Raw genomic sequence first — 21,999 nt, forward strand, 5'->3', positions numbered from 1 at the left:
TAACAAAGAAACGAGCCCCTCGAAAAAAAAGTGCCCTTCATAAGTATACGGTAGCGACAGGAAGGATGAAGCGACGTGCTGCTGCCGCACCTGATGCGGCAGATGACATAGCACATCGAGGAATGCAGCTTCGTCGCGGCGGGACCATCGTGTCCGAGGAGGTGGCACCCCGGGAACCCCGAGGCGGCCCATTACGCACCGGAGGTAGTCTTTTAAAGCGACTCGCCGCTGCGGATGCGTTCGCGTCTGGGAAGAGAAGCAGCCTTCGCGAGATCTTCCTGGTAGCGTCGCCGCCGCCGCCGCCGGTTGCGCCGTTCCGGTTTCTTCCCAGGCCTTTCTCCTGGGTCACCCTTTCCCTTCTCTCTTATCGCCGCGTCTGGCTGTGATTCACGGGCGGTCTCTCTCTCTCGGCGTACGCACAGGCTGGTGGCTTTCAGTTTCACGCGATCGCGTGGTATCATGCACTACTCTCCAATGCGTGCTAGCTAGACCAAGGTCTGGCGGACTTGTCGGGTCTCAGACCGGTGCTGCTAGATCCTCGAGACTTGAACGAAGGCAGCCTGCGAGAGCAGGATGGTCGGTGTTCTATTTCGTTATGGCCAGCGCAAGAACAGACAGTTGCGGGGGTCATATCAAACTGTCATGGAAGCGGCGTGATCTTGGCAGTTTGTAGTTAGCAGTTTGCACTCTACGGAATTCAGCGCGCAGCAATAACTGGTCTCGCACCATGCAGATAAGCTCGTGGGGGATGCACTATACCAAGGATACAAACGGCACTGTAGCTGGGGCAGGACCGTAGCCAGAAATTTTTTTCGGGGGTAGGGAGGAGGGGAGGGGGGAGGGGAGGGGGAGGGATTCGACTACCCTGTATGTATCTTCGTGCGTGTGTTTGTACGTGTGCGTGTATATGTGCACATGCAAAATTTTAAAAATTCGGGGTGTTTGAACGCCTGCCCCCGGCTGCGCCAATGAGCTGGGTGTACTCTTTGGTAAGGCGCGCCAGGTTCGTGGCCCTGGTGGACACCGACATAACGCACTGGCGAAAACAAGCGCATAACGGCGGCGGGAGGACGGTTATCGCGTCAGCACTGTGCCCGTCCAGCATTTGAAATATTGCGATAGTAACGCCGATCCCTTTCCCTGCCCAGCGGTATTAAATGCGGTAGCGGTTTTAAAGAAAACAAAAATAAACGTAACTATATGCAGTATTAAGGCGAAAGCCTTAGATGCCTCATCAAATGCGAACATTCACCGTCGGCGGCAACACGAGCGGTGGAAAAGAAATCACGTGATGACGTCACATGACATTGTCTCTGGGTGAAGGGTGGACCGATCACGGAGGCAATGCAAAACCAGGTGAGGTGCAGAAAGCTTGCAATACTCTGATCCTGGAGGCAGTGCAAAACCACGGTTAGGAAGCTTTCGGAGGGGAGCGGTGGAGGGCCAATACACCGAGTGAGAAGAAAAATAACAAGATGGCCTTCGCCTTCGAGTCGCCTTAGTCGAATGCATAAGGGAACCCTGTGACATTTGCAAAACAGAACAGCACAAAGGACGGGACGAAAGACACAATAACCACAAGACGAGTGTTGAATAACAACTGAGGTTTATTTGATGACAGTGCCTTCTTTATAGTGTCACATGTCACCACCGTCAACAGGCCCCACTCACGAAACCAGTAACAGCAGCAATCATGAACGCTATCTCATGACAGTGGTGACATGTGACACTATAAGGAAGGCACTTTCATAAAATAAATCTCAGTTGGTTGTCAGCACTCGTCTTGTGGTTATCGTGTCTTTCGTCCCGTCCTTCGTGCTGGACCCTGTGAGTTTTTTTCGAACTGTTGACACTTCTCTTGCGCTGCAGCACAGACCACAGTCTGCATCTAGTATACGTTTGATACTGACGACTGCCTTTCCTATAACGTCCCTTTTTCTTTCCGGGTTTAAAATCGCCTGACAACCTGTTCAACGATGGCGTAGCCCGCTCACTCAGCTGTTCGGATGTGACTGTTGCCTTGCGTGACGGCGCCATTCAGACGTCGTCTCCGGAAACGGCGTCAAATAATAAAAAAAGAAAAGAAAGTAAGGAAGAAGAAAACCACGCACGACCGGTTCAAGTTTACGGCACCGCCTAAATCTACTACACGGCGTCAGGAGAACAAGACAAGCAGAGGCAACGCGGATTCGCGTCGGTGGTGGCACGGATATAGAAACGACGACGACGTCGTCATATCGTGGCCTCCGCGATCGCTGGCTGACGATCATCGCTGAGGCCACGGTTAAACACGTATATCGGCAAACAGAGAAAGAAACACGAGCGTCGACCATGACGACAACGACCGGGCGGCCTTGCAATGTTGTGGCTGCAGACTGTATGCGGCTCTAGCTTCCTGATACGGTGGTGCGTGTTAACGGCTTTTTTTTTTTTTTTTCGGGGTGCGTAGCCTCGTGTACTGAGAACACACGGGCCATCGTCAAGGCGTAGAGAGAGAAAAAAAAAATTAAAATTAAGGGAAGGGATAGAAAAGGTATGTTGTATGAGGAACTGTGGTGCTGGCTTATGGGCTCAGGACGATGACGCGGTTTCTAATCGCGGAAGCGCGCACGCGCGAGCCGAGAGAGAGCATTCGAAAATGATCCCCTCCTCTTGGGCTACCGCCGCGTTGGAGCCGAAACGTCTTTCTCACGATCGGACGTGCGAACATTCCTCGATGACGGTTGTGGCAGTTTGGGAGGGGAGGGGGGAGGGTGTTGCCCATGCGCGTCCGAAGGTCTCGCGTATCGACTCAACTCTGGAACGGCTGGATCGGCGACGACGCGTCGTCCGCGGTGTAAAAAGAACTCCGGTCGTTGTACTGCAGTACGTCCCGCACACGCGTGCGCAAAGCGGTTGATGGCTTCGACGTGCACCGTTGCTCCGTTCAGCAGACGTTTTCGGCGTCACGGATAATCAGTGATAGCGCTGCCGTATAGAAAAAAAAAACGTAAACATTAAACTTACAGCATGACGCATTAAAGTTTATCCTTCAAACATGGATAACGTTTAGTGTGTTGCCATAAGCACAGCCATTTTTTTTTTTCGGAGACTGCTAACACTCTGCACCACATGCCATGGTATGGGGATGCCGAACAACTCGAGTATACCACCCATATACGAACAGAGCTTACCACAAAATCCGGAAGACCAGTGGGAGGATTTGCTGACGTCACTAAACCCTGATGACCAGCTTCAGCTGGTGGACAGGGCTCGGGCGTCGGCTGCGAGCCATGGCTACCTGGCATAAGGAAATCACCCGCCTCTGGGCGAAGAGAACGCGCGGCTGGTCGTAAAATAAAGTCAAATTCTCTCTCCAGTGAGGGTACCAGTTTTCTAGGGCCCGCTACGCAAAGCATGCCGTAATTTCTCGCGTAACACCAGCATTGACTAGTGTTGGCTGTACGCTTTCATAACAATGCAACAAAATAATACTCGTGTGCTAGCATATGCTTCGGCCTCCCTCCTGCAAACGTTCGCACACTACGACGATTATCTCTTACGGAATATTCACCTCAGATTTTCGATCCAGCTCGACATATAGAACGTAGGAGCACGCGTTTAAACAGACCGGCGACATAGCAGTGAAAGAATTACCGTATGGATCACCACTATACCAAGGCTGTTGTTTGTCGGTTACAGAAGACGCAAAAACAAAAGAACAAGGTGTCGGTGCCGTCATCACATATACCAATATGTGTATCAACCCCCCCCCCCTTCCCTTTCCTTTTTCGACAGTGGTCATTGTCGGCTGCACACTGGGCAGACAACTGAGCTGAAATTTTTCTTCGGCAGAGCAATCACGTAATTATATAATGACATTTTATACCGCATCTGTCCTACGCGGCGACACAGCGAGCGTCGTTGTCGAATGGCGACGTGTGCGTTCGAAGGAGCAGCCCCATTTGTAAGGAGACGAGTGAGTTTCTCCGCCGGAGTCTTTCAACGGTTTCGCCGAGAACGACTGCGCGGATTGAGAAAGCGAGCACGGAATTGTATAGAAAGAAATAAGAAGGACGTCGTGGCGGCAGAATGCTCAATCCGTATATACATACAGCCAAAACGCGGTTGGCCGATTCCGAGATCCTCGTACAATGGGACGGGAAACGACTTCCACCACGCCTCCGCCGTGAGTCCGTGCAAGCTCGCGCGCGCGAGGAGATTCTTCTTCGGTGCCTTCTTTTGTCGGGCATACCGGCAATGGCTTTCGCCAGGATCGTTCCTTGCGGGATGCTTTTTATTGCCGCTCGAAATACGCCCCGTTCGATTGGTTACGGCGTTAAGACGCGCAGCTTTGTGCGGTAGTTTTTTTGTATTTTTCATTGGGCGTGCGTAAGGGTGTGTGTGTGTGGGGGGGGGGGGGGGTTAAGAAGTTCCTCGCGAGTTTCTTTTCATGCTTACGAAGCCTGTACGTCATGTATTAATAAAAACAACACCAACTCCGAAAACTTCGCAGATGTATGCAAATCTGAGGGACCAGTACACCGTGAAAAAAGAAATCGAAGCATCATTGCGCAAGAGTAGTGGTTTTAACAATACCCCAAATATATATTCGATGCTGAAAACTGTTCACTATTCCAGAACATCTGTCATTATCATAATCATAATCATGGTCGTACACTGCAGAACCAAGGCAGCTCCTAACGAAATTCAATTACCCCTTCTACCGGTGAAAGCAGCGAGAGCGCTGAACTGGGCCAGATTGAGTTGAGTTGAATAAACTTTATTTGCCCAACGGTTGATATTGTGCCCGGGGCTAGGCTGCCAGGGATCCACCAGTCGAGGAACATCTTTCGAGGTCCTCGGCGACGGCCCTGGCCCGCTGGACGGCCCACTCCTGGTCTTCGGGGGCCTCGCTGTGAAGGGCGGTTCGCCATCGCTCAGCAAGGCGCCCCGCTTCAGAGGGTTGTTCAGGTGTCCTCATCCTTCCTCGTAGTGTATCTACATTTTTGTTGCATTCCCAAAGTATATGGGCCATATCGGCCCGTCTGTGCTCGCACCACGGGCAGCCAGGCGACGGGTGCAGCGCGGGCCACAGGAGGTGCAGGTGGTAGGGGTTGGTGAAAGTACCCGTCTGCAGCCGCCTCAGGTCAACCGCCTGCGACCTGTCCAGACGCACATGGGGTTCCGGATATATCTTGCGGTCTTTCCTATAGTGCCCAAGCACCTCGTGGTACGTGGCCGGGAACTCTTCGGCATAGCAGTCAGCGTACATCTGGTCCCTTGCTCCTTGCGCCACGACTTCGGTTGCCGCAACAACGGAGGTGGTGGTGGTGTCAATAGCGGCGGCGCCGGAGCCGGTGGCCTCCACCGCCGTTCCTCCACCGGAGTCCCTCAACACAATGGCGGCGCCTGCTCCCTGGGTGACAGATGGTCTACGTACACTATGGTGAACCTACGCGGACATCGCATTATCTTGCCTGCCCACTCGTCTAGTCGTCTGCGGGCAGACGACAATGCACAATGATTCGCGCAACACCCATTCGGTCATGTTGGCCATTCTGCCATTGAAAACTTATAGACCAACCAATTAAGGCCCATCTCGGAAGCCTCACGGGTCAATAGCACCGATCAAAGAAATTGTCTCGTCTGTTCAACCGACCTGTAGTCTACATCGCAAACACCCGCTTGCTTCGGTACACAATCCCTGTTTTTCGCAACCGATCCTTGTTCTGGGGTACTGATCCCGGTTTTTTTGGAACCTATCCCTGTTCTTCGTAACCGATCGCTGTTGTTTGATACCGATCCCTGTTATTTGGTACCGATACTTGTTCTTCGGAACCGATCCTTGTCATTCGGTATCCGATCTCCGTTCTTCGGCATCCGTTTCCTGTCATTCGGTACCGACCCACGTTCTTCGGTATTGATCTTCGATCTTCCTGTTCTTCGATACCCAGTCCCTGGTGTCCTTTGTCGTTTACGTGCCTGACCAAGTAAACGATCACTGACGTGTATTTGGTGTAACTACAGCTCACGGAGGTATATCAACTACTAAACGTTATATTACACGTCACAATGTACGAATAGCCCCCCCCCCCCCCCATTGTTAGTTGGCACACCTTCCTTATCATTTTGTCTCTGTCCTGTCCTGTCCTTGTAAGTACACAGCACAACGTGAAACTATGTCCGGTGCAAACGAATCCCACCAGGACGAGCTGGAATGGCGTTCAGAGCACCCCCCCCCCCCTCCCCCCAAACCTCGCCGACAACTGTCCGGGAAGTGTCGTGTAGATATGGGCTTCGCGCGCTCTTATCGCGACGTGCCATCGCTTCGCCACCCACGCTCACGCTCGCTGCCACTGCCGCCGCTGCTGCTGTCCGGTCGTGGTGGCTAACCGCCTGGACACGACTGATGCTCTACACCTCCGACACGGTCCTTCCACCCGGAAAGAGCGACCCCCACGTATTCCTCCCGCGCCTTCGTGGATATCGTGACAGCGACTTCTGGGGGATGTTGCCAAGGGTGGTGGTCTTTTTTTCCTTTGTATGTTTTCTCTCCTTTGTCTGTACTTTTCGCTGACTTCTTTCTCAGCCACGGCGACCGTCTAGAGTATTTCGCAACGCGGTGTCAGCTCTCACTGCGGGTTCCTTGGGTCGTTATGTGACCTGTTTGGATGTCTGTAGATATACTGGTATACTTCAATCGATAATAACTACAAATAACGCCCCCTAGGGTTTCCCTTGCACCTTTATGGCTGCAACTAAAAGAAACAGCCCCTCGATCTACCGATCTATTCCCGTTCGCGTTATATATATATATATATATATGTATATATAAATAATAGTTCTGACTCCCCTTTATGTGCGTGTGTTTGTATGCGCGTATATACACACATGCGCAACCATTTTTGCTCGCACATACACATACAAAATGTAAAAATTTTCGGGGTGGATTTCAACCCTCCCTGGCTAGGCCACTGAGTCGAGGCATTTCGTCATCGCCATCGTATAGCCGTTGGTCTCAACGGTTTCAGCGGCAACATTTTCGTTGACGCAGTGTGAAAAGAGACGCCGTCTCTGCGTGTCCGATATAAATTGCCTATTCGGCGAAGAGGCCGTAACATGGCAGTGTACACGCCTCTGTAATAGGGTGACTTACTTGGTAATAACTTTGTCGTTACGTGTCAGTTAACAGGATGATTGTGTGCTGCCGCTGTAGGCTATGTCGTAAGTAACTCGACCACACCATGAAGTTCAGACCCGGCTTTTAATCTGCTGTGCGGTGGCAGCACGCGAACTGGTGGCCCTGCAGAAAAGTGGCAGCAGCGCGTTTCGTGCCTCCAGAGCAAGTTGCCCACGAATGAAAGATAAAAATAAACACTTTTGTTCCTTAGTTTAACGTGGGCGTATGTTCTTGATGCCTTCAGTGATAAGAAACACGCCACCCTTGTCGAGTTTACATGTAAGAACAAAAAGGAGAAGGGAATTCTTATTATACACATACACTTTGTACAGTTTAATGTGTGGGTCCATGCAAAGCAAAACAAAAACAAAAAAGGAAGGGTTAGGAAAAAAAGCGGGTCGTCTCATTCATGTACCAAATATAATCAGTAAGAGAAAAAAATCTAAAAAAAAAAGGCTGTCACAGTACAATGTACGTACTTTTCTATTAGTAAGTTTTGTATGTGCATTTAGAAGTACGAAGTTCATTAATCAAACACCGTTTTTGCATTATAATGTTCAATTATCAAACGACGTGCCTTTTAACTTATGAAGTTCATTTTTCAAGCATCCTTTTAAGTATATGTATAGAAAGAAACGGGCGTCATGCAAATGGCCTGTTCCTGCGCATTCTTGGAGTATATATTCTGAATTACTTTTTCTCTGTTATCCACTAAACTTAGCGGGCTAGTTATTTCAGAGGACAAAGTCTTAAGTGTTTCGGGACCTACCGGGAGACGTTAAAAAAATATTTCACAAAATGCGAGGAAGACAAACGTTGCCACCAAGTCGGCGCTTCTTGATTAGCCGCTAAATTTGGCGCGCTAGACGCGTTTCAGAGGGCAAACTCGTAAGCCCCTTCGGAACCGCGGAGTGTGTGAGCGTTTTAGAAAGTGTTTTACAAAAACGGAAGGAAGACGCGCCCGACGACTAAGTCGACACTGTTAAAGACTGTTGCAAAGGACGATGCCATTTCTCTAAATCAACTGCACGTCTCATGCGCGCAGAATACGCGGGCTAAAATGGCGAGGTACGGTAGAGGGAGAGGGAGGGGGTGCCTTTTTCGAGAAAAGAGTCACCCCCACGTGGTGCATGAGCGCGGACGCCAGACTCTGTAATGGGATTCTCGGGAATTTCGAAACTTCAAAAGAAAATGTCGCGAGACTTGTATATTAAAGAAAAAGATTGAGTAAGTTACACGCGTCTGCGACGGAAAAATGGTTTATAGTTCACTTCTGCATACTTCAAGGCGGTTTAGAGGGTAATGACAGATAAAATATATTCTGTAAAACTAAATCGGAAAGATTAAACAGCTAGTAAAAATATGATTAAGAATTAATAATGAGTCAAACCTTCTCTCGTTTTTTTTTTCTCTCTCTCGTGCTCTGCAATTGAATGTCATTGTGTATACCGCGAACTGAGAGTTTAGAGATTGGTTGCGTTTGCAAATTATATCCCTCTGAGAGTTTCCTAGATTGTCGATCTTAATGAGTTCGTCACATCTGAAATAGTTCAAGGCACTAGTGAACTTTTTTACGCTTGAGTGGTCTGGTAGAGAGACTTTAGATGTCTTGCACGTGACGTCAGGCACGTGCTATTGTTCCAACAATGGTGCCTGCACGTTGTTGTCACTGTGTCATATCCAATGCAACGTAACGCTGCTGTCGTGTGTATGCGTACTTGCAGCAGAACCACCACACCTGACCACAACAGATGCAACTTTCTGACATTGCTAGTCCTTCAACATGGCGGCTGAGATGACTTCAGTGCAAGCTATCTATAATTCCCCCGTTCATCACGTTTAGTTTGAACAGCGGAACTGTTCTAGGGCTGGGCCGGACGACAGATGAGTGTCCGTGGTAGTCACGCTATGGTGATGTCCGTGGTAGTCAGGTACACCCATATAGATGACGTCACTACCGCGGTCGCGGACGAAACAGTAGCCGCACAGTGAAACGGGGAAGGGCGGCTCGAACGTGAATAGGGCCTAGAGTCACTGGAGCAAGGGTGGGTGTGGCAGGGGCTGCCACACGTCATTTCCGCTGCATCTCTACTGTGTAAATAAAGTAATTACAAGACACCCACACAAGATCACAAAACATGACAGAAAGTCACAGATCATAAGGGAAACACAGGGGAACCGCAGCGCCGCTGTTTCTGCAGATGTCACACTTGGTGGAACTGGAGTAAGTCCCCCCCCCCCTTAAAGTCTGATTTATGTCTGTCCCTCGTTCTTTCCTTCCCCACCTCCGTTTTTCCAAGTGTTGGGTGTCTATAGCAAACCAGAAGCTTCTCTATCGAGTATCGAGCAACAGTCAGGTATCGGCAGTCGGGCGCGTCAGTGTACATTTGTCACCCCTCGCTCCGCTGCTCTTGCTCGCTACACAGTTGCACGCGTTGAACGCGCACCGGACCCTTAATCTTTTCGGTCACAGCGCAGGGTCCCGATTGTTGCGAGAGTGGCGACTCTATATGCCTTACCCGCTGTCACAGTGTCTTCTGGAAACACATCGTAAATCACTATACCGATAAGGCGGACAGAAAATGAAGCCATGGCGTACTTTCTTAGTGCGCGAAGGAACTGCCTTCGATTCTCGCTCCATTTAACTAGTGAGCAGCGCAGAGACCCGGCAAAGCAGCGTTCATCACCACCACCACTATCATCATCGTCGTCGTCCTCTTCTTACTCCTAGTCCGCATCCCATCCCCATTGCTTTGCGTGCTTCCGTCGAAAGACGCCATGCTTAATTTGCTATTGCTTCTCTGTCGCCGTGACGTCATAGAGACGCGCTACCTTAATTGGCTCTTGATTTGCATGGTTGGAAAAAGGTAGATTTTACGAACGTAGCCTAGATTTTACTTTTTTGTTCCTGGACCGTTACTGGCTGTATGTTCAGGCGCTGTCTTCTTAAGGGGTATTCAGACGGGGGAGAAATGCTCGGGGGGTAAAGGCGGAGCCTAGTGACGTCAACTCGCGAGGAGAAGTCGCCACAAATGCCCCCCACTCACACGGACGGGGCGAACGGAGGGGGAGACCAGTGTTACCAGACTACTCCTGTGGCTTGTACCGCCCGTTTCATCAGCTGCTGACGACGATGACCCCAGCTACAGATGACCCCAACTGCAGACTGGACACCCACTGCCGCTCTCTGCAGGAGCAAGTGCAACAATGTGGCCAAACAAGAGCCAGAAATTCCGCCACATCCCCCACCGCCGGGGGATTGTTTGTCCTTTCGGGGAAAACGTCCCCGTCTCCTCCGAGGAGGCGCGGGGGGGTCACGCCCACTCGCTAATCCGTGACGTCGCGGTCACGTGATCCGCAACCCCCCCGTCTCCCCCGAGCATTCCTCCCCCGTCTGAATACCCCTTTAAGTGCGTACGCGTTCCGTTCGTTTTGAGACAGACCATGTCTCGAAAACACGAGGGCGTATTCTTTTGGCGTCGGTTGACACAATATTCACCGATGCTTAGTTGATAAGGGCCTGCCATGTAGAGATGGGGGAAATGTTTAGTGCGCCTATAATTCGGTTATTTATTTCTCTCTCTCTCTCTCTCTGTGAGAGAGAGCGAGTTCCTGCGTAGTCGATGATATACTAGTTCCTTTTACCTTTTCTCTCACCTCTCGTGCTCTTTTCCCCCGTATCGGACAGCCACTCGGCTCGTTAAAGTCTGTGCAGTTAACCTCGCTGTTAATTCTTTCATCATTATCTCTATCCTTCTCATACTCGTAATAAGCTACACAATCTTTCCATTTCTATTACTCTTTGCTCCTAGCTTACGTGCACGTCTGTGATCCCACGTGCGCTCGAATCATTATAGAAGGTATAACGCCTCCTAGTTTTATAAAGGAGACGTTGGTATGTGCATAGCCTTTCGTAGCCAATCGTACGCACGCGCGCCCTATCAGAGACGAGTAGCGACACAACCTCCCCCCCCCCCCTTCCCTCCTCTTCTCTTTATTCCTTTCTTGTCGACTTCTTCGGCCGTTCCGTTTCTTCAACGGTACACACATTCCGCAGCGCGTCTACTCGCTTCCGTCCCGGATAATACGGCGACGATCGCAACAGCGTCTAGTATACCCTACTTCCATGCTACAACTGCCGCTGGCTAGCTCGTTATCGCGTCCAGGCAGCCATTGCTAGCTGGACTCACGGTCCATCTCTTCTCCTCTTCTCTGGCGACAACGGGATCAAGAATCCTACGTTTAGTCGGCCAGTCCGTCGTTTGCCACCAGAAGATTGGGGGAGAGAGAGAGGAGACGCTGCACTTCTGCAGCTCCTTGTATGTAACGCAGGAGCACGGTTGCGGCGACGGAAGACGGCGTCGATCGTCTTCCTCGGGTCTTTCTCCCCGAGGCTGGCTTCTTTCTCTGGCGGCGTCGAAAGAAGGCATGTTCTCCGCGCTCGGTCTCGGCGTCACTGGCCGTAACGCGATAAGCGTGCTCGCTCGCTCAACGTGTGTGGCGTGCGAGCAGAAAGCGTGAGCCTTCTGTGCGTTGGTAGCCACGGAGCTCCACAATCCCGGCTCCCTTTGTGTTGCCGCGGCGTCGGTAGCGAGTAAAACCGTCGTCTCGGTAGGCCCGCGTGCGCAACTGCGGCGCCGTGCTCCTAGCTTCCGAGCATCTCCGGCTTCCCAGCCTTTGTATATACTATAAATCTATGTAGTATATATAGCGTCTCGCTCGGCGCCGTTTTTTCACGCGTTTAGATCGGAGGCGTTGGTGGAAAGAAAGGATTTGCCCTGTTTCCGGTATTCAGCGGCGGTAGTAGCGTAGCCTTCAAAACGGAACTGTTTTGTCGAATTCGGGAGCGTTGGCCCCCGCCTCGCCGGTGGAGCTTCCTACGCGTATAAGTTAGGCGTGACGAGTTCCTACGCGTACAGAGGGAAATCTCCAGCTTATATATACTATATACTATGCGTATGATGGCTTTCAGGGGCGTAGCCAAGGGGGGGGTTGGGGCGGTTCAAACCCCCCCCCCCCCGAAATTTTTCAATTTTGCTTGCTTATATAGGCACGCACACATACAAACGCACGCACGAACATACATAAAGTATGGTTGAACCCCCCCCCCCCCGAAAAAAATTTCTGGCTACGCCCCTGATGGCTTTGGCATGGAGATAGTATACTTATATTGCACTTCGCTAATCATCGCTCCATAACATTGCAATACTTGCTGCTGAGTTGGTTGGTACGTGCTTACTGGAATACAAAAAGACGCCCTTTTCTGTTTCATGCCCCTTCTATGGAGGGTAAGGTGTCTTTTTGTTTCATGACGTACGCGACAGGCGTCTCATGTTGTTCCTCTCATGACGCGTCAATTGCAGTCGCGCTCGTCATGCACTCATACCCTCCTATGCCAATTTTGGTATATACCAAGTTATGGAGGCAACTGCGAGAGCACTCAGACGTAGGCGGCAATAGATACATATATAGATAGACACAAACAAAGATAGAAACAGTCAAGGTGCCTTTGGTTCTCGAATAAATGCTTTAATTGTACTTAATATTTTGTTCAATGTGATCATCTTGCAAAGTCACAAAGCATAAGCCTAAATGACGAAGCTTGAGGGAAATCTCCGCACCACTTCATCTGTGATATTAGGCAGTTTTAGCACACGGTACGCAAAGCATTGCGTTAGCGTTTGTCATCACTACGCATGAGTCATACGCCATCCTCTTGCGTACCCCCTTTGAATGCCCAGAATAGCGTACGTACGCAGCGAACGCTATCTTTGCGTAATCTATTCCAAAAGCTATGTCTTCTGTCCATAGTTCCGGATCTATCTATCTATCTATCTATCTATCTATCTATCTATCTATCTATCTATCTATCTATCTATCTATCTATCTATCTATCTATCTATCTGTCTGTCTGTCTGTCTGTCTGTCTGTTATCTATCTATCTATCTATCTATCTATCTATCTATCTATCTATCTATCTATCTATCTATCTATCTATCTATCTATCTATCTATCTATCTATCTATCTATCTAAATTACGCTGCTGCTCCAAACGTACGCTCGACGTGATGGAACTCACGTTTTAAATCATTTAGGTCCACGTACCGTGACCACTTACAAGCGTGCGTGGTCGGGTAGCTTAAGTTTCAATGCAGTGGCTGCCAGCGAGTACGACTGAAAGAAAGAAAGAAAGAAAGAAAGAAAGAAAGAAAGAAAGAAAGAAAGAAAGAAAGAAAGAAAGAAGAAAAAGAAAAACGCGCAATATCATGTGTGTAACGTAGCAGCATCGCCGTATAGTATATATGGCAAACGGTGGGCTCGATCTCCCGTTTTCCCACCGGCGTCGTGCAGGCGTCGCCGTCACGCGTGCCGCGCTGTCCTCGCGCTCCACGGACCGTCCGACCGGGAGTCGTAAATGTTACGCAACCGCGCGGCGGGGCGACACGTTTCGATATATAGTGCCGGAACGGGGGTGCTTCGCGCAACGGATCATTAATCGTGGGTCGTGCTCGCAATGCAGCGTCGTCCGTGACCGTGAGAGCCCACGCGTGTACGCGAGCCCACGCGTCGGCTGCGGGTGGGTGGCGGGAGTTTGTCCGTCCACGTCCGCTGTTTGCGTTACCCCCAAGAGCAAGAACGGTTTCATTTACTCTTGCATTAGCGCTATATTTTATTTTCGATCACAAAACTATTCTATTTACGATTTTATAGCTATACGTATGGCTCCCTACTTTCACGTGGTCGTAGCGGTGAAGGCAGCAGTCGGGCTGCATGTTGACGACAAAGCTATTTATTGGGCGAACTTGTGCCCCTGAAATGAAAAGACAAAGTACAAGCAATACACGCTGCACACTCTTGTTGCATTTTTTTAGCAGTATCGCGGAAGCGCTGAGCGCGGTATATGGTAGCGTCCAGGCCCGTAGCCAGGAATTTTTCTCGGGGGGGGGGGGGGGGGGGGGGGGCACTTGCTGAAAGGCTTGAGTATTTGAGAAAAACGCCCATTTTCATTGTTTATTTTCGGTAAAACACCATGTATCATAAAAATTTCGGGGTGGGGGGGGTCTGGCTACGGGCCTGGTAGCGTCAAATATTCTCGAAAGTAAACGTGATCTGCCAAAGATGCACAAAGCGCACTGAACTGCCAGCGCCGTTTGCCACGCTGTTTAACGTACCTTTAAGTAATCTTTAAGTAAACGGCGCCGTACAACGGAGCATATCAGAGAAATTGTCAAGAGTATGCGCATGCGCAGCCAAGTGCAATTATGTGTCCTCGACTGTGCTGTTCTGCTAGGCGCATTCGACAACGATGCTTTCTGCTGCGTTATCATTTCCTCGCAGCTCAGCGTGCTTTGTGCGCTTGCGCATCGTTGGCAGATCTCGTTACCTTTCGGGAATATTAGCCGCTATACCATATCCCGCGCTCACCGCTGCCGCAATACCGTTAAAAAATTGCAAGGGTTTACACTGACAGCTGCGATCACAGTCGTCGGCGGTCGGTAATCTGATCGTGCGTGAAATTCGTCAGCTTTTACACATGCCTTATCGAACATTTCAGCGTTATCGCTGGTGCTCGCGTTAGATCTAGAATGAACTCGGTTACTCGTGTCCTGCGCGTAATCTTGACAGATCAGTCCGGAACAATCGCGAAGTTCCCAAACTTTGCGGCTTGGCCTACGTCGAGTGGAGGGGGTGAAGCCCGCTCACATTAAAATAGAATAAGCGCGCGTGGTAGTATCATGATTTCTTTTCTTTGTTTCGTATGAGTCATGGATACACGCAATGGCTGTACTCCCACTCCCGCTGTGTTATATAATGGACGGTACCTATGTCGAGCTGTGCTAACACTGCTCATCCTCTTACTAGGGAAATAAGGTTGATATGATACAAACTACGGCGGAATGCAGCCCACGGCTCGAGCCGCAGGCGTGGGCTGCAAACGGTGTGCTGGGTATCGTGCGGCTTTTAGCGGCCGCATATAGATTGTGGCTCGGCGTTACATTAAATGCGAGGTTACGTTGAATGTCCCACCGCAGTTAAGCTGCTTCCGTCCCACGATAAGCAGCAGCCCGATACTCCAGCATTCACTTTTGTATCTTGAATTCCCGTATCCGGCCCGTGCCCAGAACGCCTGCATTTATTTTGAGCCGGCACCGGCGGCGCAAGCTGCGGTCTGGGTATAAGTTACACTTTCACATTGCGATCTGATGTTCCGTTCACTGTCCGACCAGAAGTGCGACCATTAAATATAATTCAGTAGATACAATGTCTTACAATGCAGTAGAGTGCCCAATCACAATGTATGTAAGCATGTATATATGTGTATCCGGCCCTAAGTATGGCGGTCTTTCCGGTCATTTTACAAGACATTTTACTAAAGCGTAATGCATGCATGGAAGGTACAAAAATTAATTGCATTAAAATGTAATCGCATAAAGTACACGTCGCTAAGTGTGTAGTTGCATGAAGTAAATCTAGATCTAGAAGTTGTGTTGCAATTGCGAATATTGCCTACAATATTTTATGCATGTATTATGTGATTACCACATTCAGCAACGTGCAGATGGCAGGGAAACTGCCATGCAGGCATGCACTGTCGGTGTATAGCGTTGCCATTCAGGGGCAATGTTTTATGTGGAGCAATGTAGGAAATAACCAAATGTTTCTGCGAGATTGTAAAGACGGATGTAGCTTCATCGATTATGACACCCTTCCTCGGTGTAGCCCTTCCTTTTTTTTTCAGTAAGTAATTCTGGTGGTTAATGTCACAGAGCGAGTGAGCGAAATGCGTTATGGGGAGGGTAGTAGGAAGGTTAAATAGATGCGACTTTAGCATATTTATTAATCGTATAAAACGTACGTACGCGTGGCGACTGTTGCAATTTGTTCCAATGTGTTTCCTAAGTGTTGCTTTATGGAACCATGCGAATATGTGTCTTGATTGTCAGTGCTGCTTCGGGTAATCTCTCCAATAGGAATAACGTATGCATGCTTCACAGCATACCAGCTGCTAGCCCTTCAAGCTATCGCGGCCCAAACAGCGTTCGTGTGCATCACGTCGTCAGGTTCCGTGAAACTGAATAGAGTTACTATATTGAAAGATAGAGGCTTGTTCACGAGCTCAAAGTAAAGAAACAAAATGGCTGCAGTGCTAGAGTTTGGTTTCGACTTCCACCTCACTCAGCCCTCGCCTCTCTTCCACTCTTCATGCAACCCCTCCCACCATGTCTCCCGTATTTCGAATTAACGGCGTGTTAATTTTATTGCACGCACGGGGTCTCCAGCTCGCCCTCTCCCGCACATTCGAGGCGCTGGTTTCCGTGCCTCGTATCCGGCTTTCGATTCATCTTTTTGCTTGCTGTAAGAGCGTTACTCGTACTCACAACGGAGAACGTCTCTCGACCCACGCGCAACGTGTGCTTGCGACCGCAGCCGAGGATCTGCTTTAAATGGGCGTGCACGCCATATATACTGCGAATCGTAGGCAAGAAGACGGGCAGTACGCGAGTTTGCTGCCCCATGACTTTGCCTCTCATCGTTTCCATTTTCTTTCTTTCTTTCCTTCTTTCTTTCTTTCTTTCTTTCTTTCTTTCTTTCTTTCTTTATTTCTTTCTTTCTTTCTTTCTTAGTGCTGCCGCATACCTGCGCGTGTATGCCGCACCCGCCCACTCATATGTGCAGACGCATATGCGCCTTTGGTTTCGAAGGCGCGCGGCGAAAGTTTCGTAACCTTGCAAAGGCGAGTGACCTCGGCGAAGAGGTCCACCGCTGATGAAGGTAGAGGAGGTGCGGGGTAGAAGAGAGAAAGAGAGAAAGCACGAAAACGTCGCGAGCCGCGCCTTTCTTCTTTTACAACTTAGGATACCAAGAGAGCCTTCTGCTTCGTCGAAAATAAAGGTATAATTAAGTAATTACTTGATTTGTCACTGCGCAGATGAGTATAGTTGTACAAAAAGAATGACATGCTTTAAGGCTGTGGTATAGTTGTGGGGATCGCCCCCCACCCCTTACCGGCAGTGACACGAGGCAGTCACAAGGTGAACTGATCATATTCCACGCGCGAACCACACTGCATCAGAGAAGGGACAGCCGACAACCACGGAGGAATGGCCGCCTGACGTTTGTTTGCGGCAGGTGGCCGCGTACGCGACGTAAGCCCCGCCGGGGCTAAGGCTAGTGGCGCGAGAGTGTGTTCTATCTTTTCGTAGTGCGGCGCTAACCTGTTTTTAAAGGGGTCATGAACCACTTTTCCAAGTAATGATCTAATGGCCTCAGTATCGGAGTGTACTGTCTCCCGAATCGATTGCCGCAAAAATTTCTCGAATCCGTCAAGAATCAGCGGAGTTACGGGGGTTTGGCGCACGCTCCCAGCGCTTTCTCTCTTTTCTCGTGCCGACTAGCGCACTGGAAGCTAGACAGGGAGGGATGGCATGGGGGAAAGAAGTTACGCCAGCGCGCGTCATGAAACGCGATCGCTCTCCCGCTGTGATTCGCTTGCGCGAGTGCGGCTAACGTGTACTGAGGAGTGCGGCGCCGGCAAGTGTCGGCACCCCGCGGCAAGAAGCGCATCTGATCCGAACGACGCTCTCGATTTACGTCGGCTATCGGCCAATAAGCATGCTATGTCTCTTGCGACGTACAGCGGACCGACGCCCCGCCCACCGACGAGAGTGAGAACTGGCCTCTGTTTGAAAAGAGGGTGCCTGGGGAAACGGCAACTTCGCGCTCCGCTTGTGGCCATTACGCGGCGCGCACGACTGTAATATTTGGCAGAGCAGTTCATAGCCGTGTCAGCTTTCCGCAGGATGTGTTTTTTCAATCAGCCCAAGGGGTGCTTCATGACCCCTTTAAGGCCTAATAATTGTTCCGTTGAGTTCCGAACAGTCCCCGCGGGCGCTCCTTTTGGGACAGATGTCTTCAAGAGCCCCACAAGGTTAAGAAGGAATTAATAAGTAATCGGTTAAACTGTACAACTTTCTGCACCTGGCACTTCACTCTGTGCAGTACATCAATAGCGCAACTGTGGGCTTTGAGTCATCGGTGTTTTTCGGCATTATCAAAGTCAGCGAAGCGTGCTACGTCATCTTAATGTTTAAATGACTACGCTAAATGCCGAAGCACGAACGAGGGAGGCTAGCAAAAAAGAAAAGGTTACCGCGTATTTCCGCAGAATCCCCAGTGTACGCACACCTTTGCAGGTCGCCTTTCACAAAAGCATCCACGGAAACACTTTCTCCTCCCCTTTCTCTCTAACGCTTGCGCGCTGCCGCCGTAGAGGGAGAGGAGGACGCCGTGAATTGAGAAGCCGTGATGCATGGTACTCTGCTGGGCACTGCGGGGGCGCCCGGCCCGGTCAGCCCGGTCCGGTCTCAAAAAGTAAGAAAAGGCGGGGAAGCCCTCTTGCGGTTTCAGAAGGAGCGGGCGCCCTGCGGGCATGCATGCCTCTAGCCTGGCTTCTGAGTGCGGCGGGACAGCGCGCCGATCCTAGTGGGCAGCTGGGCGCGCTTTTTTTACCTGCCCGGTGGCCGGGAGCGTTCTGTTTGGTGTTCATGGCACGGGGAAGGGAAGGGGGGGGGGGTTGCACCGGTAGACCACCGAACTGCCCCTCCCCCCGCCCACCCCGCTATGCTACTCTCGCCTACGGGTATTTTGAGTGTTTATTTTTTAAAACCCTCTTCTTTCTCTCTGCTGGCCACGGCATCTTGCCGTCCATGTAAGCGAAGGTCGTTCATGGGAAGCGTATAGCTCTTCTTTGCCGCTCGGACGGGCAGTGAGGTTTGTTTCGTCGGTGGTGTAGCAGTTGTGCCCTTGGTGTGGTGGGAGCAAGGAGGAGTCAGTAGTAGGCAAGTTTTTTTTCAACCTCCTTGGTAGTAGGTTGCGCGCGCGGGACCACGCCGCTCTTCGGGGCGATGCGTCGACGACACTCGGCGAACTATCCTTACGCCATCGTTCAATCGAAGTGAATCCTCCTGCGAGAGGTCCTTTGGAGTATGCAACGGTGCACCGTGAAAGCCGGCGTGTGTGAACCAGGAGCTTGGCTCCGCTTCAAGCTGCGTTGTTCGTTTATCCTGAGCTCATCCCAAAGTGCGAGTGCGAGGCGCGGCCGAAGCTTTGTTCGGAGTGAAGTGAATCATCTGAAGGTAACATTCCTTTCCGTTGGCTGGAGAGAATGTTCCGACTCTGTTTACAGCGATTCTATGTATGGCTACAATGGCAAATGTCGCGGTCCGTGAGTGCAGAAACTACGATGAAGCAATGCTAGCTGCTACTCCGAAGGGTCTCCGCGCTTGTAGCAGTTTCTCTTCACGTTTTGTCGGCATATACATCTATAGTGTATAGCTAGGGATGATACCCACTGCATCATGTATCGCTACCCTTGAAATCCTTTAGATGTCGTTGGCATTAAGCTAACGTCTTCGAATGCAAAGGTTGAAGCACACACCTCTTAAATGTGGTGATAGGGAAATCAAATGCTACAACTGAAGACGCTTCGACAGAACCCAGCTCGTAGTAAACACCGAGGTTTGCACGTTTCAGCTTCGCTGGCTAACCATATGTTCGGAGTGCTTTGGTGTTGATTTTTTTCTTTCGCTTGAGTTGGTATATATATTTGTGGAAATCAACTGTTGTATTACAGGGTGTGTCTGAGTCTGGAGACGACGTTTCGACGAAGGGATTTGCGTTTTCGCTGTGGAGGAAAGTTAGTCCCCTTGTCGGAACGTCGGCTCCAATTCGAAATTTCACACGTTCGCAACTGTTGATCACTTAAGTGATCTCCAACTTGGAGGTTTACCAACGTGATCGCCCCGGAAAGGCGTTTGCGCTTGTAGCTTTGTGCTACAATCAGACGGTTGTAGATTATCCCTTTCAAAATATGTTACTCCTCGGAGAGTTACTGCCAAAACACGAGAGTAACTGCTAAAACTAATGGTTAGCCCTTCAGAAGCAACTGGTGGGAGTAACATCTCATCCCCGGGGGGCAACGGAGGGGACTAACATTTCATCCTCCAAGAGAGTGAGTGGTTGGTGACTAACAGTTCGCTTCCTTGCCGTTGCTCCCCAAAGGGAGCAACGGCTGTGGCAACGCAGTTACTCCCTCAAAGGAGCAACCCCTATACCCCCTTATTCTTTTGCGGCTTAGAGTGCAGCAGCTAATTGAGCCTGTCGGTACATCACATTGAAGGATGATGAATAGCTAGCGCCAGAGCGTGACAAGAAACCACAAGAGTTCATTTAGCGCTCTTTCTGTCCTGTTTTCTTCTCGCTGTATTCATGATCCTTCAATGTGGTGTGTGTTCGAGCGGTCGCCGCACGATGTGCATTAAACACATGGCGCCGACTGCTCTAATTACTTCAGTCAGGTCGGCATCATGATGCGCGTTCTGCTTTAATACGGATCTTTAGAAGTTCTTTGGCGCATACTAGAGACTGCTGTGTGCCGCATCGCCTCCATTGTTATACGCGCGGGAAGGTGTCAGCATCGCAGAATATTGAATGTTTGACTTGATGTGACCGATAGGTATACTACTATACTCGGAGGTCTCAGATATCTAATAATTCCCAGCCTGAAAAGACGTAGCCGAACTTTCTTTCTCACCTGCTCGCGCGCCCTTTTATTGACGTCACTTCCGTAACGGAAATGACATGAGTCAAATCTTGGACCTCGGCATAAAACACTTTCGTCTTTAAATTAAAGTGCATCAGATGCAGCACTCTGTACGTGTTTACCTGTTTGCCACAAGTGTTCTCTTAAATATTTCAGGTTGACGACGTCACCGGTGGTGCTTCGTGATTGGCTACTCGGATGGCGCGCGTGGCTGCTGCCCCGAGGGTAGTAGTACCACGGCTGCCGAGCGGAGGGTGCCGGCGCCGCCCCGCCGGGCCGCGGGTCGCCGCCGCCGCGACTGCTGCGGCCTGAGCGGCGGCCGAGCGTCCGCCACCATGACAGTGGCCCAGCAGTCCTCCACATCGGCCGGCCCGGGCCCCGGCGGCACGGGACTCGCCGGGGCCACGCTGCTGCGAGCCGGACTCTACGTGCGACACGTGCGCCACAGGCGGTTCCTCGCCAGAACATGCCAGGTGGGATATGATCCTCGTCTCACTATATATCTGTTAATTTTGAGCTAATCAGAAGTCCCGTAGCAAGTGTTCGTGGGGTAGGCGAAGATTTAGGTGGGGGGGGGGGGGGGGTCTCCTGCTCCCACTCGTGTATTGTACAGATGGAAAACTTAAAATGTTCGGACGGAGGTTTGTACCCCCCCTCCCTGACTACGACAGTCTTGCCGAGTAATGTTAGTTCATTCTAGAGACAGTAGAATCGAAGGTCTCCGCGTGGACGCGTCAGGGTCTGGCTGCCATAACGGAGACGCACGAACCATATGGCTGCTGTGGAAAACAATGCGCGGAAATTCACCATTGACTACTACTGCACGGAAGCTTCGTGTCACAGATTCCAGCGTGTGCGTTGAATCTGCATAACTTCTTCTTTCAATTGTGAAAAAAAAAACCCATAATTATATTGCTGTATTTGAACATTTCAATATCCTTAAAGGGGAACTCCGGGGATTTTTCGATATTCACCGATTTCAATTAAACTTTCAGCATATGTTCTCTTCGGTACCCTGATGATATGTGCCAAATTATACAACCGTAAGTCATTTAGTTTTTTAGAAAACGAATTTAAAATTGGTCGCCAATTATGGAATCAGGCCTTTAAGTGCGGGCCACCCTGTGTACGTGACGTATCTTGTCTACGTACCCCTGGTACCCCGGCCCGCCTCGCCCAGCAGACGGACGCTGCGCGCGCTTTCTTCTTCGAGGCGACGAAGGCAAAAGGCGAT

General features: G+C 50.4%; 1 protein-coding gene across 2 annotated transcripts in view; it reads left to right on the forward strand.

Moving 5' to 3' along the window:
* The window catches only part of LOC119406031 (protein O-linked-mannose beta-1,2-N-acetylglucosaminyltransferase 1), a 304,633-nt gene that overhangs the window by 250,388 nt on the left and 32,246 nt on the right, over nucleotides 1-21,999 (forward strand). For both annotated transcript variants that reach the window (XM_037672875.2, XM_037672877.2), the window contains one exon: nucleotides 20,922-21,238. In XM_037672875.2, coding sequence (XP_037528803.1) covers nucleotides 21,101-21,238 — 138 coding nt within the window. In that variant the 5' untranslated portion in view covers nucleotides 20,922-21,100. The remainder of the gene's footprint in view (nucleotides 1-20,921; nucleotides 21,239-21,999) is intronic.

This window comes from Rhipicephalus sanguineus, chromosome 9 (assembly GCF_013339695.2).
Source record: "Rhipicephalus sanguineus isolate Rsan-2018 chromosome 9, BIME_Rsan_1.4, whole genome shotgun sequence".
NCBI lineage: Eukaryota > Metazoa > Arthropoda > Arachnida > Ixodida > Ixodidae > Rhipicephalus > Rhipicephalus sanguineus.